Genomic DNA, 17,887 nt, shown 5'->3' with positions numbered 1-17,887 from the left:
TGGAGGAGACCCGCCCTTTGAACCGCGCCCCTCCGGTGTGGGAGTGTTCACATGCAGGTGCAGAATGACAAGAGGGCCGCGGGCGGACCAGACAGTGGAAGCACACTTCCCTGCTAGTAGGCCTACATAAAATAGCATTACGTGATAAAATTATAAAAATGAAACTACTGTCAGTAACACAGGTTTAAACAGGCTACGACATATGCTACAACTGCCAGGCAACGGATGAAACAGTCTCTAAAGTGTTAGTTAACTCCCTTCTCGGGCCTCCAATACTAGACGCCTTGACTCAAGTCTTGTCTTTTGGATTTGGTCTGGATTTGAAGTGGGCAGCCAGCAAGACAGGGCACGAGTTATTGTAGGCCAACGTCAAAAGAGCAGATAATTAAAAGTGGAAGATTGTAGACAAAGTTTAAATAGAGCATAATTCACATGGGGAAATTAGTTATTTTGTTCAACCAGAAGATTGGTATGGCCATGGTATCTGCTGCAGGTATTTTCCCACCACACCCTGATTCAGAACAACACCAAGTCAATAAATAGGCGTGCAGGGCAATCATAGGTCTACTACATGTTGGCCTGCCGTGTGATTTCCTGATAGCGGCATAGCAAACATTGGAGCATGCTTGCATGCATCTAAACAATACTAGGGCATGTCAAACATTTGTGTTTGCATGAGTGATGTAGGCCTATGTCAGGCACTACAACGGAGGTTTGTCAATACAATACAAAAAGTATATGACCAAGATAAGATACAATGAGAGGACATGTTGTATCAGGGAACACTGATGAACAAGTAAATGTTTAATCAGCCCATACTGCCACTTGCCTAATTTCAGTTTTTCAAAGTCACAAACAAACAGAACCTGTTAACTTCTGAACCCCCCAACCCCTCCCATTCTTTGATATTGGCAAACTTGTACAAACAACTTCAAAAACACACCCTTTCCCGGGGCAATGGTGTGCAGTGACGGATTATTATTGTGTTGATTTAATTTCCACCTTGATTATTCAATATCACCCAACTACCTCATTGGGTTGATAGTTGCGTTTCAGAGATTTGAGAGCCAAATAAATCCAGTCCTAGGATATACTGTAGATACCATTCATATTGAGCCGTGTGCGTGTGTTTTTGAGAGAGAGAGAGAGAGAGAGAGAGAGAGAGAGAGAGAGAGAGAGAGAGAGAGAGAGAGAGAGAGAGAGAGAGAGAGAGAGAGAGAGAGAGAGAGAAAGGGTGTGAGAGAGAGAGCTGAAGGAAGTGCTGTGCACATTTTGTAGTGTATGTGAGCAACTTATAAAGAAAAAGGTTTGCAGACAAAGATAAAATCACTGGAATAGTTTCTAGATTAAAGCATTATTTTTAAATAGGAGGTCCATAAAAACACTGTATGGAGCGATTGTTGACGGGGGGGGGGGGGGGGGACGTGGCCAATACGTAATTATTATGATTATAATATTTTTTTTTTTTTTTCATGGGCCCCCCCTCTGCCTTGGGCCCCCCCACAACTGTCCCCTTTGTCCCCGCAGTCCGTCGGCCCTGTGTGTCTTAGTAAGAAGACCCTTTACTCATTCTCTCTGTTATCAAAATGATTTATGCTTCATAAATTACCAACAAAAATGATTGCTACCCTTAATTGCTCCTTAAGAGATTACAGAATCCGGTCAAGTTGTAACCATAGTTTTACTGTATATGTTCTACCCCAGATAAGGAGAGTTCTATTGTGGATAGCTTTAGAGTTTCATCTTAGAGGAAAATTTACCACCAACTGCAACGGTGGTATACTTGTAGTAGGGTGACGGCCGGCAGCTTTCATACGTTGATGACTATTCAGTAATACATATGCTAACAAAGATATTTTTTCCTGAACCAACCAGCCTGATTTTTGACAGCGGTATTATTATACGCACAGGTTAATGCAACTTGTGCAGACACAGCCATACAGTGTTGTAAACCAAGCAATGAACCCACATAAATTATGATTTTATATCACTAATGATTTATCACATGCCATAGCTTCTCATTGTTCATTTCCTTTAGGTTGTTTTGGTGACAAATGGCTTGCGGGTATCATGTGTTATGATCCAAATGGAGCGAATAGCTTTCTATATTCTCCTTGTATTTATCATGAGTCTAGGTTGTAGCCAAATTAATATTGTCTATTCTATGCAGAAGATTATATATTTTAAACACTGACTATTTCAGGCTTAATTAAACCATAACTTTATTAGCAATTAGTGTTGTACCATGTCAATATAAAACACATTGATACAAGCATGCGTGTAGTACCCCATTAATCAATCAATTTTCATTCAAATAAAGAGCTCACCGTACGATTTAGAATGGCACGTTTCGTAAAAAATAAAGTTAAATAAATTTGAAAGAGCAAGGAGTTACCTTCAGCTCTCCCCCTGGTCACCTCATTAACTCAACTAGTATAAGGACAGTCAATTCAGACCAATTCCTACAATAGTTCCCGTTATGATGTATATAGCCTTATAGATATTAAGGATTAAATGGCTATTACGCGTCTGAAATTGGGGTCTCTAGATACAGTGCAACAGCACCATCTAGGGGGACAATTTTGAAAAACCCATCAACGGGACATTACAATGAAAGGGACATTACAATGAAAGGGACATTAAGTAGTATTAAGTATTAAGTATTTTTTGAATTAATTCAGTATCACCCATGTTTGTTGTGCTTCTATCCAAATTCATGCCTGAACAACAAAGGAGTGACAGATGTTGATAATGCTGCCCTGTACAAGACACTTAATATTTTAATACACCAGTTATATAGTAAATCAATTTAAATTCTCTAGACAGAAGGGACAGAGGGCAAAGTAATGGCAAGTTAAAGGCAAAGAAACGTTACGGTGAAGTTGCAGTTTTCAATAAGCCCACTTATAATACTGTTTAAAGGGTAAATGCCACAGTACAATTACAAAAGTTGTTTTAGATTTCCATACCTTTCCAAAGACTAATCTGATTCCGTTCTTAGGGCCTGATACTTCCGAAAATAGACGGGATAAAAAATTAAGTTACAATCTAATGATCTGTAGGCACAATGTGATTTTTATTTTATACAGCGTTGAGACTACAGATTGCACCGAGCAGACTTGACCGGAGGAGTGATTAGGCAGAATCAAAATACTGCACACAACACAGCCTACTGTTACAGGGCGAGACACTCTGATGGAAGTCCATCTCTTTGCTAGGACTGCTCCGCTCCTCATCCGTGACTGATGCGGTGTGAAACATCATCATCAACACCTTAGCTCTTCACATCCATCATATACAACATCTCAAGTCAAATCATTGTCAACAGAACAAAAGACGCCTGTATGAGGAAAATAAAAATGGCTAAAATTAAAAGCCTAGGCTGACAAACATATTTTTTTTTACAGTTAGGCGTAATTATATATCATAATCAATGCACAAAAAAAACCAAAAACATACCGGTATGCAAATAGCGATATCATTATTCCTTAGTGTTGTCATGGCGATATGTACACCAGTGCACTTTAGTGGTGACCATAATGTTGGTCTGTGCCTCGATGTCTTGCATACATTATAAAAAAAGAAAAGAAAGGAAAGAGCCAAAATACACGTCTTGCTTTTTTTTGTTTTTGCAGTGACACTTCAAGCCGTGTTAATAAAATACAAAATAAAACAAAAATAATTCACCTATACAAAACGAGTCCGTTTATCTCAATTTGGCTTATGAACAGTACCGTTTAGAGTGTAGTGTTTACATCCATAAGATCAGTGCTCCTACGGTTAAGGCTTGAGTGAACCATTAACACATTCTGATATCCAACCCGTGTGGAGGTAGAAATACTGCATCAAAATGATAGAACAGCAGGGGGCCAGAGCCTCTGATGCTACCCACGTGTGAAAAACAGAAAGGCTGTGAGAAAGATGTGGTTGATGGTTATCTGATGAAAACGGCCGGGGACCTCTTTGGGCTATTGTGATTCTGTTAAGAAGGCGATTCAATATGTCCACCGTACCCAAAACGTGTTAACCCTATGGTCAATACATATTTATTTATTTCTAAAAGATGACTGTTCTGTCGATGATATCCTCAACACGGACTAGGTCCGTTCACCCACGTTGCACTTAAAAAGGTTTCCAATTTACCCTGTTTAGAATCATTGTTTGTGTTCTCATCATATTACCAATATAAAAGTCTGTAGTCCAACATGTATTCCCAAGGTCCTTTCTAAGTTTTGAATTTCACAAGAATAAAAAAGAAAACACTATAAAATACATTTTTCTGTCCATCATTCAGAGCAAATGAAGATGTCACCACTCACGTCTAAAAGTTCTAAAACAAGTTTTTGCCGATGAAGATGGCAGTTGACATGGCTGGGGAAACTATTCTAGTTATTAATGGTACAGGAGCACTGTGTGGGAGAAACGCGAAGCGCGTGTGTAGTGTGTGTAGAAGTAGTGTTATCCTACAAGACGTGCGTCATAAGCTTAATCGGTAACGGTGGGGTGGTGGTGGCATGCGCTGCGCTAGTCTTTGACTAGCCGGTAAACGTGGTACTGGGCTCCATGCTCACTGGTGGACACCTCAAACACGAAGGCGATGCACAGCAACGTCTCCTGAGTCTCTCTGTTGGACACCACCTGGGACACACACACACACACAACCACGTGTTAGAGACCCTTCAGCAACACACACAGAAAGCAAATCAAAGTCGCCCCATAATGAATTAATGAATGAATGAGTGTGTGGAGCAGAGCAATCTAGTGATTGGGTGGTTTGATTCCCAGCAGAAAGGTCTGGGGATTGAGTCCCAATTTAGACAGTCTATCTGTTTGCATCCTTAGCAAGATGCCCTGCCTGCTCATGGATGACACTATACATTTTTCACTTTCAAGTCGTCTTGTATATTGTCTGTTAAGCGACCAAATAGTTGGCTCTTACAGAAAATAATCGCGTGAGGTTACGTATAAACAGAGAAGCTGGGCTATGTTTTTTTCTCCCATGCATTGAAGGAGTATTTGCTTACATATATGCGTGTGTCTGACCATGCGAGTGAGTGATTGTGTAGACTTGCCTGCAGGATGGTAAAGTTCTCCAGCACGCTGTTCATCATGTACTTCTCTGGTAGCTGCTTGAGTTTGTGGATGAAGTTGATCATGTATTCACACATGGGCGAGCGGTGGATGCGGAACATGCACTTCCCCCCTTCCACCTGTGCATATTCAGTCTAGGCGGGGAGAGAACACATACACCTCATCATCTCCCTCTGAGGATCCTAATTATCATACATGTAAACTATGCAAGATACACACACAAGCAGTCTCACGTTGTGAGAATACAACAAACTAGATTATGAATCCCGTCCGGGTGATTTGGCTCAAACCATCGTGAATAAATGGGCGCTATGTACTGTAAATGTAGGCGTTGATCAAAGTGAAAACATCTTGGCTGTACATTGTTCTAAAATCTTAAAACAAAGTGCATGATGATGTCCTCCTCACCTCCACCTTCTCCACCACCTGCTTGCCGAAGGAGCACACCTTGGTGGAGACGCTGATGGTGATGTTGTCAGCGCCGCTGTACTGGCTGCTCACGCCGTAGAACACTGCAGAGCCCTCGTCCCCATCCGGACTAAGGTCCGCCTGGGGGTGGAGGAGAAGAACAGAGAGCATTCCCTGTTTACTAGGACTTCAGAAACGTCCATCCAAGGCGACTGAATGCGTCACAGATACAGGTCATTAAGGAGCAGATGGGGTGAGGTCTCTGTGGAAGTGGGGTTATGAACACATGCCACATGAGACTTCAAAATACCACAAGATAACTGTTACGTGTGTGTGTGTTTTTCCTCTGCTGTTTTGTGTGCTGTTCCAGGTACCACCCTCCCCGTCGGACTGATCAGACACACCTGCAGCCCCTCAGCAATCACGTGGATTGCTATAAAGCTGCAGGGATGAGAGCAGACGTGGCCAGTGGGCCAGATAGGCGAACCGAGTGGGGTCGCTGTCGGTCGCGAGTCGGAGCTACGTGGGCTCTTCGTCGTGGCGTTGCTCCCTCTGTGGAGGGATAGTGTTGTTGGTTGCTCCCTCAGTGGAGGGATAGTGTTGTTGGTTGCTCCCTCAGTGGAGGGATAGTGTTGTTGGTTGCTCCCTCAGTGGAGGGATAGTGTTGTTGGTTGCTCCCTCAGTGGAGGGATAGTGTTGTTGGTTGCTCCCTCAGTGGAGGGATAGTGTTGTTGGTTGCTCCCTCAGTGGAGGGATAGTGTTGTTGGTTGCTCCCTCAGTGGAGGGATAGTGTTGTTGGTTGCTCCCTCAGTGGAGGGATAGTGTTGTTGGTTGCTCCCTCAGTGGAGGGATAGTGTTGTTGGTTCTTTTGTGTTAAAATAAGACTAATTTATGCAATAAATGGTATATTGGTTGAAACCCTGCTACTCTCGTCTGTCCTTTAAACACCCGGTTTTATATTAATTGTTGCCCCCCCCCTTCCCCCTGGACACCAACGGGGTGGGTCGTAACAATAACATAAATGGTTCATCTCTTTAAGGTTTCTTACTTTTATTATTTGAGGCAAGGCCACAGCGTCATTCATCTTGTTGGGAGAAGTTCAGTGATATAACCGTGATGAAACCGCATAATTCTGTCATCTCTTATCCTTGACAAGATGAAAGCCTTGTTGCCTACACCTATAGAGCTCTCTGCAGTAACAGGAGTTCACCACGCTTAACGTGCCCTTTGTACACCTTTGTACAGCCTGACTGGTCTCATGCGGCGAGTCTTAAATCTGACCTAGAAGGCATCACGCAAAGGAAGAGGACTTAAGTGGGATTTGTAGTCGCTGTGTTGCCGTAGCGTTGCTGTGGACGTGCTGCTCACACGCTGCTCGCGGAGCTTAAGAATCGACAAACTCGACAAAACGCTGCATGAACTGTCAACCCTGCTTCACGCCAGTTCGAGCAGCTCACTCACGGCGACTATAGTTACAAGCCGATTCCAACCCCCTGCCTAAATCATGACCGGTAAAGGGAAGGCCTAGTGCGCAAAGACGGACATGAGTGGAAGGCCTTTTGCTGACCATATGTTGTAGACTGTGTAAACAAGGGTGAGTGAGTGAGTGAAAACATGAAAGAAAGAGGGAAATGGGAACCCACGTACCCAGAACTTGACCAGGAAGAAGGCGTCTTGTGGCCCCTTCTCGTAGAGCTCCTTCAAGCCGCCCTTCTTCTCAGGGAACTTGTCGTAGATTTGCCTGACGTCCACAGACTCCAGCACCGGGTCGCTGTAGCTCGGGTTCGACTGGCCGATGTGCACGAAAAGGTGTTTATGCTGGAATGTCGGACATAAATAAAAAGGCATGACTTTATATTCATTACTGCTTGACATAATGGGTTCAGGACAACTTTACACTTTTTAGGGCATCTAGCAGACGCTTTTATTCAAAGCGATTTGCAATAAGTATTTGCCAGAAGCCAGAAACATCAATATATTGCTGTCGGTACAGTAAGGATGTTCATAGTTACAAGTGTCAAGCACTTACAATAGGTTAACCCATTCCTTGTATACAACAAAGATAGTTAGGATAAGATTCTACACAATGCCAAGTACTATTTTTACAAATAGTAGTTTAATAATGGTTTACAAATAAAATATTGTTATAACAGCGGCCATGTCGAATCTACAATCGGGGCCTTTTGGCTGTGTACCGTGTCTGAGTCCCTCTGAGAGGTCTCCATGAAGGCGGAGTATTCCAGGAGCCGGAGTTTCTCCGAGGCGATGGTTCGGTTCAGCCACACCGGTGCTGCTATGGCAACGGGCCGCGGGGCCGGCAGGGGCTCGTAGCCTGAAGACCAGTCCAAACCAAGATGGAGTTCAATAAAGTGCAAAATGAGTACATTTAGGGAAGTTGTTTAAGCTTGAGAACGCTGATTATACCCATTTACAGGGGGGTAATCATTTCCATTCTGGGATCAATAAAGGTCTCTCACTTTATAGGGTTAAAGATTTTGATAAAAACTAGAATGTTAACAACGATCAATCTTCATTGATAACGCCACCCTGGTCAAAGATAAGGAGAGTTATTGACTGATCAGTGAAGAAGGGAAGGGCACGTGCTGCGTGTACTCACTGATGGGGGCTGGGACTGGAGCTGGTAGTGTCGTGTATGGAGGCTGTGCAAAAGGCTTGATGCTGAAAACGAAGATGCACGCGTTAATGTTTAATACCACATTAGCTATGAATCACACAAAATCCTGGTTCTTAAATGAGAAAAGCTTATTCAAGGACACTTACTCCTGAGAATGGCCAGGCTGTCCTGGGATAGGACCGGGCCAAAACTGGACAAGGGAAAAGAGGATTGAAATCAGTTTGTGGTTTGTGTTTATGCAAGTGTGCTTGTGTGTATGTGCCTGCGTACTTGTGTGCATGTGCTTGTATGTGCGTTTGCATGCGTGTCTGTGCTTGTATGAGCTTGTGTGTGTGCGTGTGTGTGCATGTACGTGCGCGAGTCTGTGTGTCTCTTACCCTGACGGGCGGAGGGAAGGGGCTCTGGGCTTTGAGTACACTAGCGGAGACGATCTGGGCTGACGACAGGTTGGCTACAGTCTGAAGGGCCTTGTCCTTGGATGCTTGGTCCTAATCAGATAGATGGAGGATAACAGAACATGGAGATTAAACATTACTCTGGCATTCATTCCAAAAATACCAGAAATTTTGATGAATATTCAACAGGCAGGCAGCCAGAAAATATTTGAACCGCAAGGGCAAACCAACGTAGTTAGTGTGGGGTGGGGTTGAAGCAGGTAGTTTCCATTGAGGAGAAAGCATGTGTCGTTAACTTTCACCACTTAATGCAGGCATTTTAAGAGACACGCTGCATAGAGACGAGCGCCTTTAGCCTAAAGGTCATATTTAAGTTATATGCACATGCTTAGGCCTGCAGGTGTCCTGGTCACTTAGCGTTGCAAACAGATTAAGCCATGGTTGATGGCCTCGACAAAGAATTTCAGGGGAAATAGGTTTAGGTGGGAAAAGGCAGCTATAGTACCATGTACATGAAACACTCACGACTATAGAAGAGTTACCACATGGACTTATTAAAGAGTACTGTATTTTCGGAGTTGCAGGTGGATGCAGTTGATCCTTATATATCCCCAAGAGATGATTGGAGAGAATCTGTTCTATTTTAAAACTCTTTAAGTTATCTTTGCTTCTATCGAGAATGAAGAGCTTTGGCATGCAACAAATGTCCAAAATGGAGTCAAATGAATGCACTTAAGTTATTAAGAATGAATGTACACGCCATCCAGTGTCTGCAAATGGCACTTGAGATCTGTCAGTTTAGCTGCCTCTTCCAATAATAACAATGTACCAGTGCCAGCAGCCAGACTATGCACGTTTGCTCTTTTGGTGTAATGCAATGTAGTGCAATGCACTTAACACTGAAGATATCATATGAAAATATCTTCACTGTCATGGGGGGGGGGGGGGGGGAAGGAGGAAGGATCGGGACACAAAGAGTGGAAAAGCCAAAGCAAGAAATACACAAGCTACTGAGCCATTGCAGATAGGGGACTAAACTAATGTTACTTGAACATGATAAAAGGGGCATTGGAGCATGTGAGTGAGGGCGCTGCATTGCTGCCTACAGTGATTCGATGCCAACCACTAAGCACAAAGCCTGAAGCAGAGAACTGATTAATCCACAACTTACCACGTTCATGGCCTAAGGCAAGGGAGATACAAATAATTAATGTACTGCACAAGTATTACATGTACAAAAAAACAAAAAAAAAGGTTCATAAACTCATCATTACCAACATGACAGGAAAAAATGCATGCCATTTTCAGGTAATAAAATTACATGGAGAGCAATTCTAACCAATTTAACCAACTAATACTCTGACAGCAGAATATTTTGCATTACAATTGTACTTCATACTAATAAGTATCCACACAGTCGGTACCACACACATTGCCGCCAGTTATAAACTGAGAGTAAATACATAGCGTGACTGTGTGTGTCAACAACAGTCATCAAACACATTGGAACACAGCATTACATCAGATGAATCACAGTGCAGAGTGAAACTAGATGAATGAGGGAAAAACAGAAATGCATGTGTGGAAAGACAGGCCTGTCCGTCCATCTCTGTTTGTTTGTTTGTGTGCACCGGCGTATGTATGAACTGAAGCGCATGCAGGCAGCTGAAGTTAAATTTTCGGCTCTAGATGAAAACTGAAGCCCCGGCCCTAGCTCTGTCCCGGGCCGTAGCCTTCCTTTAAGTATGTCACTAAAGACCCACGTCTCAGCCATGCAATAGAGCAGTACTGACCGCCACACACACACACACACACACACACACACACACACACACACACACACACACACACACACACACACACACACACACACACACACACACACACACACACACACACACACACACACACACACACACACACACGTAATTTTATTTTTTTTTTAAAACTATGCATTTTACCAGTCAAAAGTGACGTTCAGAGCAAAGAAAATGAAAACCACGTTCACTGTACACCGTGCAAAAAAGAAAAAGCAGTCACTTTTTTGAAATGTCAGCTATGTTTTGCTCATCTACATAAACTTGGTAGGATTATTTTTAGTACGCTTGCAAATCATCAGAAACTGAGGAACTGCAAGGCAAGCCATCTACATCATTATTTTTTCCAGAATATCCTACTAACCTCACAAAAGAGCCCACAAACGAATGCCTGCTTACAAAGAGATGCAAATCCATTGTAATTCCCCCGCAGCTTTCCTTACAGTTGAATTATGCATGGATGACACACCATATTAATTGCTTTACTCTGTAAATGTAAAGGCAAAAGGTAAAGGGGCAAAGTGTTTATGTGGCGGTTGTAGGGGTTAGGCTGAATCTGGCCTATGGGCGGAGCGAGAAGCAGCCAGCATAGGGGTTATTTCAGTAAGCGGTGTACCTTGAGCTTAGACTGAATCTCACGAGACTTTCTCCTGGCCAAGACCTGCAGGTGACTAGAGACCTGAAGGAAGACAGGTGGAAGGAAAGACGGAAGGAAAGGCAGAAAAGAAGGAGAACAAGAAGAGGAAGAAGAAGAAGAAGAAGAAGAAGAAGAAGAAGAAGAGGAAGAGGAGACAGGTATGACTACAGAGGGAGGAGCGGACATGCGCCGGAGTTCCGGCACCCACCTTAATGCCTGCCTGGTATTCTCGTACCCTCTTGCGCGCCAGAACCTGAATGTGACTAGACACCTGAAGCGCAGGGAGCGATCGGGGTTATCCACATAAACAATCACACATACAGCAAGGTGACTATTACAGATTCTTCATCAACTCATTGACAAGCATGACATTACACGTTTAACTGTTTGATTTGAATATTTATCCCTGAGACTCCTCTGCACAATCCTACCTGTTTGCGTGTGCGTGTCTTCCCGGTGCGTAGCTTGATATAGCGAGCTATGAGCTCATTGCGACCTATGAAGAGAAAAAAGCGAAATTTAACAAGCTGGTAAATGTTCAAACAAGAGAATAACAGCTTTTCAAAGTAATGATTGTGGTATGTTCTTTAAACAAGTTTGACGGTGAATGAGGTTGTTAACTTCAAACCTGTAAGCCAATGCACCAGCAACTACATTTACACGCTTCTAGGCACCAAACTGTGATTAGGGTTCAACAAGCGTAACCAAATACAGTGCTGAAAAGAAAAAGCATATTTAGTCTTTTCAGTCCTACACACAGACCCACACCACTGTGGGAATCATTTCCAGGAACTAAGAGGGAACGTCGCTGCATGGAGTTGGGTCACATCAGGGCTGAGTCACAGAATCCCCGGGGAGGGAACTGACTCAGAGATAGTCCAGTCAGCGGCCATTCCCAGAACTAACAACACAAACATCCGAGTCCGGTCGCCAATCCCCCGTCCCTCGTACCGCTTCATCTCCAAGGAACAGTGATAAGGAAAATAAATACGCTCAGATGAAAAGTTAAAACCCTCTGCTTCAAAGTTGGAAAGGAAAAAAAAAAAAGGGGCTAAGCAAGTGTGAGCCAGCCGCCACCAGTACAAGCGGTCTCTCCATTTTATTTGGGTCAGGGCGAGGGGAGAGAGGAGGTAGTGATGTTGATGAGTCTGCTGATCTTGAGCCTGCTCGCTGGGCGATGTCATCCTCTGGAGGGAGACATGACTTCACATGACTAACGTGGAGCACATCTCCTAATTCAAAGGACAGCACTGGAGGGGGGGACCGAGCTCAGCGCATTAATACATTTTGAATTTAAGTCTGTAAATGGAGGTTCATATTGAGTGTGTGAGAAAGCGACGTATATGGGGGGACCTAAATGCCACAACACTGAAACAAACCTTTGGTCGCTAAGGATCACATATCCTGTGGCAGACACACACACATCAAATCCTGCGCACGTGCAAGCGAACACACACACACACACACACACACACACACACACACACACACACACACACACACACACACACACACACACACACACACACACACACACACACACACACACACACACACACACACACACACACACACACACACAGGCTGCTGCACACAGGAATGCCATCCCTTTAGCCAAGGAAGGAATGTGGGGAATGTTGGACCACAGTCAACATTCTTCCAGCTAGGATAGCTAAGAAACACTGCAACACGCATTTCACGAATGGCATCACGATGAACTCCCAATACGCACACACCAATATCTGAAGACTCATGTGTGGAAGTGGATGGAAGGCACAATGGCGATGGCACAGTCATGGTCCGGTCTTACTGATAACCTGAGCCCGTGCCTGGGTTCCCAGGACCACCCTCCCCCCAGCCCCAAGCACTCCTTTGAGAGAGGGAGTCACCTGATGGCACGTCTCCTTAAACTTGCCTTGACACCTCGCTGGGTTCAGTGACCCACCACTAGCGCATACTGCCCTCTACCCTTACAGACGTTGACCCCGTTCCCGAATAACAGCTGGCAGTTCCCATGGCCGGGAGTGATGAATTTAATTTAGTGCTTCCAAAAATACATTCCTGGAATGAGATCACTAAAGAAGTCTCAGAAATATGCAGACGATTTTATGCAGGCGTTAATCTCTTTCTGTTGGTGATATGTATGCGTGTATGCGTATATTGGCCCATATTCAATCTTGGTAATGTAATTTCATAAGATTTGCTTTACTGCCAAACACAGCAGCCACGAATAAAACTCTGAATCATGCTCTTGTTTTTACTGAAATGGAATATATAGTTAAACCGAGGGGTACATACTTCCAAAACCGAGTATGCAGTATCATGTAACAGTTTTGGCCAGCGTTGAACGAAGGCAGAAAAATAAAATGTTATGCCCCTAAAACCTTAAGTTCTCTCTATAGTAAATCGCACATGCAGGCAGCCCTCTACAGGCTAAACTGTGTACGCTACTCGACTGTTGAATGAGGCTTTTGTTTATTTAAAACTGCTGGCATCGTAGGCTTATAGGGTAAGGACAGCTGCCTTGCAATATGTTTATTCAAATGCACTTGAAATGCACTTCTTGACTTCTTGCTAAATCGAGAACCACTTAATCAACACAAATCATAAATTTTCCTCAACCTTATAGGTTTCCCTCCTATAAGTCTCCATATGAAAAGGCTACATAGGCTCATCATGCTCTTTATACAAGTAATTTGTCAAAAAAAATAAAAAAATATGTGTGTATATATATATATATATATATATATTGCTCAGTGGTCCTGGCAAAATGAAACAACACTTAATCTTGATTAATCTTAAGTGCGGGCTATGGACTCTTAAGTGCAGGCTATGGAGAACGGGAGTGCAGGGGGCACGAGGCGTTTCCGACGACAAACCAGCCGTGCTCAAGTCATCCCTTACCATACATCTTGCCCTCGTCCGACAAGATGATCTTCCTCCGGCCACACGGAGGGTAGATAGCCAGGGCTTCCTGAAAGCTCTGCTCGATGTCGGGGCTCCACACCCCCTCGGGGTCCCCGTCCAGCCCGCGGTCCGCTCCGTCGCCCAGCCCCTCCTCGTCGCCGGCATCCTCCTGCCCTCCGTCAGGGCTGCCACGGCAACTCCACTCTGACGCAATGGTGACGGCTGCGGCCACGATGCACCTGGGGCAGGCCGAGGAGACACAGTCAATAAGACGCTTGTAGTGAGGGGACATGAACTGGTTTGTAGGGAATCCTGTGTGCATCCGTTACATCTGGAAACATCATAGCAGTCCAATGATGGTGGGGAAGACAGGTCTGAATTCATCATTTAGTTTATGAAATGCATCCACTTCTGTCCATTAAACCAATTGTGAGCGTGTGTATGTTTCCTTCCACAAGTCATTTTGGCCAACCAAATCAATAGTCATCAAGTAATAAATCATGACTGAAGAATAATTACACTCCAGACACATTTTGAACCATCTGTGAAACTGTTGACTTCCAGACAACTTTTACAAAGTTCGTTTTCACCCAAACTTCATTAGCATCACACCCAGGGGCGTAGCCAGGAAATTATAACCGTGGTGGCCAGCTCGGGCCAGTCTTATATTTGGGTTGGCACTTATTCTGAACGTCAAAATATAACACTTTGAACAAGAATAATAAGTCAAAGTTAGATCAAACTAATGGTGCATATATTTCAGCTTTCTTTAGACCGTTTCCGTTCAGGATATAATTTTTTTCATACTCAGGGGGCCAGCGGGGTGACCAACCTCTGACCAGGGGAGGCCGTGGCCCCCCCTGGCCCCCAATGTGGCCACGCCCCTGCTTACACCCCAGTTCATTGAATGCTGGTGATCCATCTTGCTTGGCTACATGAGGAAAATAAAGTCTTGTATTATTGTTAAGGATGCTCCAAGTGCTGCTGAAACACAGGCGCCCGTATGCAACATGATGTGGTCTGATGTCTAATGTTTTCCAGAGCTCGGCCAACTTCAAGTCCAGGCGGGATGTGGAGCAGATCGTTGTGGTAGCTCTACTTCCTTGTGCTGTGGGGAGGCTAGTGGTCAGCACACAGCACTGGCCCTCCACGGCGTCAATCACTACTGACAGGGACGTGCTGTTGCTATAGAGATTAGGCAGAACCTGGTAATTCAGTTCGAAAAGGGACAAGACCTTAGAAATCCGTTTTTCCTGACTCCCAAACTGGAGGATCAACCATCCCAATTCACAAACAAACAAACTTTCTTCAATGACAATGTGTGTGTAAATGCAGATTGATTACTTTTTTCTCCTTTGAATTTAAATATTCTACTAAAATAAGATCCCTAATTCAGTCACACGCTGTGTCGCCGGTTTCAATTGATCTCCCAGTGGCCAAAAGGTCATGTGTTGAGCAGCGGGGAGCCAAACAGTCAGAGCAGCGCTGTGCTAAATAAAGCCATGAGCTCAGCAAACACAGACAGCTATGCAATTTAAAGGGTGCCTCCAGGTGCAACGGGACTGGGCTAGCACAGCTATTATGGACAAGCCAGCTATCACAACGAAAGACCATCGTATAGCCTAATCAGTTGACAGCGCTGGCTTTACTTGCAACATGTTCGCCTGCAATGTTACACTTTAAAGTGTGTATCACAGGGGCCATTGTATTGGGTCGTGAGTGAATTCCCTCTCATCTGTTGGCCTCAGTAACGTTACACTCAGTGTCCGTTTGAACACGAACGACTGAGTTGCACATACAATGTGATCCACGTTGGCCTGCAATAGTTCGCATTATTAGTTCAACGCAATGGCTCCAACTCTCTGAGCTACGGAGAGGCTTCATGTAGCCAGGCCTAGTGGCTTTCACATGACCAACGTTAAACCTCAAAATGTGGAGCAAACTAAACCCCACGGTCTTCACATGGGTCAGAAAGTCCACACGAACCCCGGATATGACACGTTGATCACCAACAAATCAGTTTCAAAAACTCGCTTTGAGTAACTAGTGGGTTAGCTTCAGAGCTAATATTACCTTTACAAAAGACCCAACTCGGTCCGCCAGACCTCCACCATTACAGCGGGGAGCGGAGCGCGGTGTGCACAACCAGAAGCGGTGAGAAGCGGCGCTCTGCCCGACTTGTCTCACAATATGGGGAGAAGCTTCGCTCTTCCCGACATGTTAGACACGTTCAAGACCCAGAAAGTTGAGGCGCGCTCAGCAACTGTTGCTGCACAACAAAGAACTTCACCTCAAGACGGGTTTCTCCTCTTCTGGGAGGCGCTGCAACCACGGCGGACCCCTCGGGATGTGTCGGTCTTCTTTTTATAATCTCCCGGAAAAGGTGTTAGTGTTGAATTACTAAATCCCGCGGTGTAAAAACGAGTAAATAGTAAAGAAATCAACAGACGGAGAGAAAAGAAAGGCGTGGTTTTGAAACACGCGCACAGAACAAAAGTTTGTGGACCAACGCGTCGAAACTCCGCCCATCACCGACTCTGCTTGTTGAGTTTATCCCTTTAGTCTTTTTCACCTTTCTGTTCGCTGATTTAAGAATTAATCTGCGGTAGGGCGTTACTTACGCGATATAGGGGAAAATATATAAAGACCAAGATAATACCCAAAGTAGGTCATACCCACCACCCCTTCGTATCTATCTATATGCAAACACGCACGCGCACTTACACGGACCTTATACATCTTGTGTTATTATATTTAGTGCCATGGTCGGATACTCAATCCTATTTAGTACCTTTGAATTTTAGAAAATAGCCACGTGGACTTATTACATTGTTGTTTAGTATTACAAACTTTTACAGAAAAGCTAAGCGCACTTGTACTGGGACACAAATGTGAAGGTTCTCATTGTAGCACGCTACTGCTATACAACCCTTTGCCAGCAGATATTGGGATATTGTTTGAAAAGGACTTTCAGCTTGTGTTTACATTTGAAGTAGATTTCTTTGGCATTAGGTGTGTGATTGTATAGTATTAGATGATGTTTGATGATGATGCCGAGGATGGGGTTGGATAAATTAATCACATCGTCTTTTAAGAATTCCTCCATAAGATAGCTTTATTATTTAAAAAAAAAAAGCCGAAAACTCTCATTTATTTGGACTGAAATTTATATCCACATGAAATCCCTTGTTTCATTGATATAAAGTTTTTATGCACACACAATACATATTTATACGGCCAGTTTGCCGGCATCAGACAGAGCAAGCCTGAGGTGCTGAGGCAGCAGTTAGTTGGAAGTGGAGTGGCAACCAACCTCTGTAGAGCTCTGAATGACGTGCGCCCTGCCTCACTGCTGGACTCATTCAGGCTCCAAGGAAGGGCCCCCCAGCAGCAGTGGGGGCCCCAACGAATCATCTGCTCTGGTTTTGTGATACCCTGACAATGTGTGCAGCCCAAAAGAAAAGAAAATCCTTTAGTGAAGCTGACAAGAAATGTTTGATTGTATAATATTCTTTCTTACAGAGAACAAGAGAGTATGTGAGCTACACATCTTTCCCCTTGGACACACTCAAATAAAGTCGTTCAAATTGTGAAATTATACTTAATAGTTCAGAAGACTTTCAAAAGATCAAAAGCGAGATTAATTTGCTGCCAAGCAGTGTGTATTTGAGGAAGTGAGGGCCCTTTTCTAGCCTCAATATTTTCTTTTAGAGATCTGTTATCTCAGAGACAGAGCAGCCTCTGGCAGTACAGATATAGCACAGAGAGAGAGAGAGAGAGAGAGAGAGAGAGAGAGAGAGAGAGAGAGAGAGAGAGAGAGAGAGAGAGAGAGAGAGAGAGAGAGAGAGAGAGAGAGAGAGAGAGAGAGAGAGAGAGAGAGAGAGAGAGAGAGAGAGAGAGAGAGAGAGAGAGAGAGAGAGAGAGTGTGTCCAGCCTTTTCCTCTGTGTATGCAAACACTTCCACCTCACAAGGATGTGAAGTTATTCACAGGCTAAG

The 17,887-nt window shown here is 44.1% G+C and overlaps 1 protein-coding gene across 1 annotated transcript; it reads right to left on the bottom strand.

Moving 5' to 3' along the window:
- Positions 1-2,745: 2,745 nt before the first annotated feature.
- tead3a (TEA domain family member 3 a) lies at positions 2,746-16,629 on the bottom strand. The gene is made up of 14 exons (XM_030351427.1): positions 16,611-16,629; positions 16,181-16,250; positions 13,888-14,129; positions 11,415-11,479; positions 11,192-11,254; positions 9,701-9,712; positions 8,512-8,622; positions 8,281-8,324; positions 8,117-8,178; positions 7,695-7,831; positions 7,147-7,317; positions 5,500-5,640; positions 5,073-5,225; positions 2,746-4,638 (listed from the first exon to the last, which is right to left on the bottom strand). Exons 1-14 carry the CDS (start codon positions 16,627-16,629, stop codon positions 4,525-4,527), a joined length of 1,404 nt encoding a protein of 467 aa, XP_030207287.1. The 3' UTR covers positions 2,746-4,524.
- Between the last annotated feature and the right edge of the window lie 1,258 nt (positions 16,630-17,887).

This window comes from Gadus morhua, chromosome 1 (assembly GCF_902167405.1).
Source record: "Gadus morhua chromosome 1, gadMor3.0, whole genome shotgun sequence".
NCBI lineage: Eukaryota > Metazoa > Chordata > Actinopteri > Gadiformes > Gadidae > Gadus > Gadus morhua.
Note: the sequence above shows the minus strand (reverse complement) of the source record. Positions and strands in the feature narration are given on the sequence as shown.

What these genes read in the sequence shown, in the direction of transcription:
- tead3a (XM_030351427.1), bottom strand. An exon ending in GAGGAGAAACCCGTCTTGAG is followed by an intron (nt 14,130 to 16,180) that starts GTGAAGTTCTTT and finishes GGCCTGCCCCAG; the next exon opens with GTGCATCGTGGCCGCAGCCG. An exon ending in AGACACGCACACGCAAACAG is followed by an intron (nt 11,255 to 11,414) that starts GTAGGATTGTGC and finishes CCTGCGCTTCAG; the next exon opens with GTGTCTAGTCACATTCAGGT.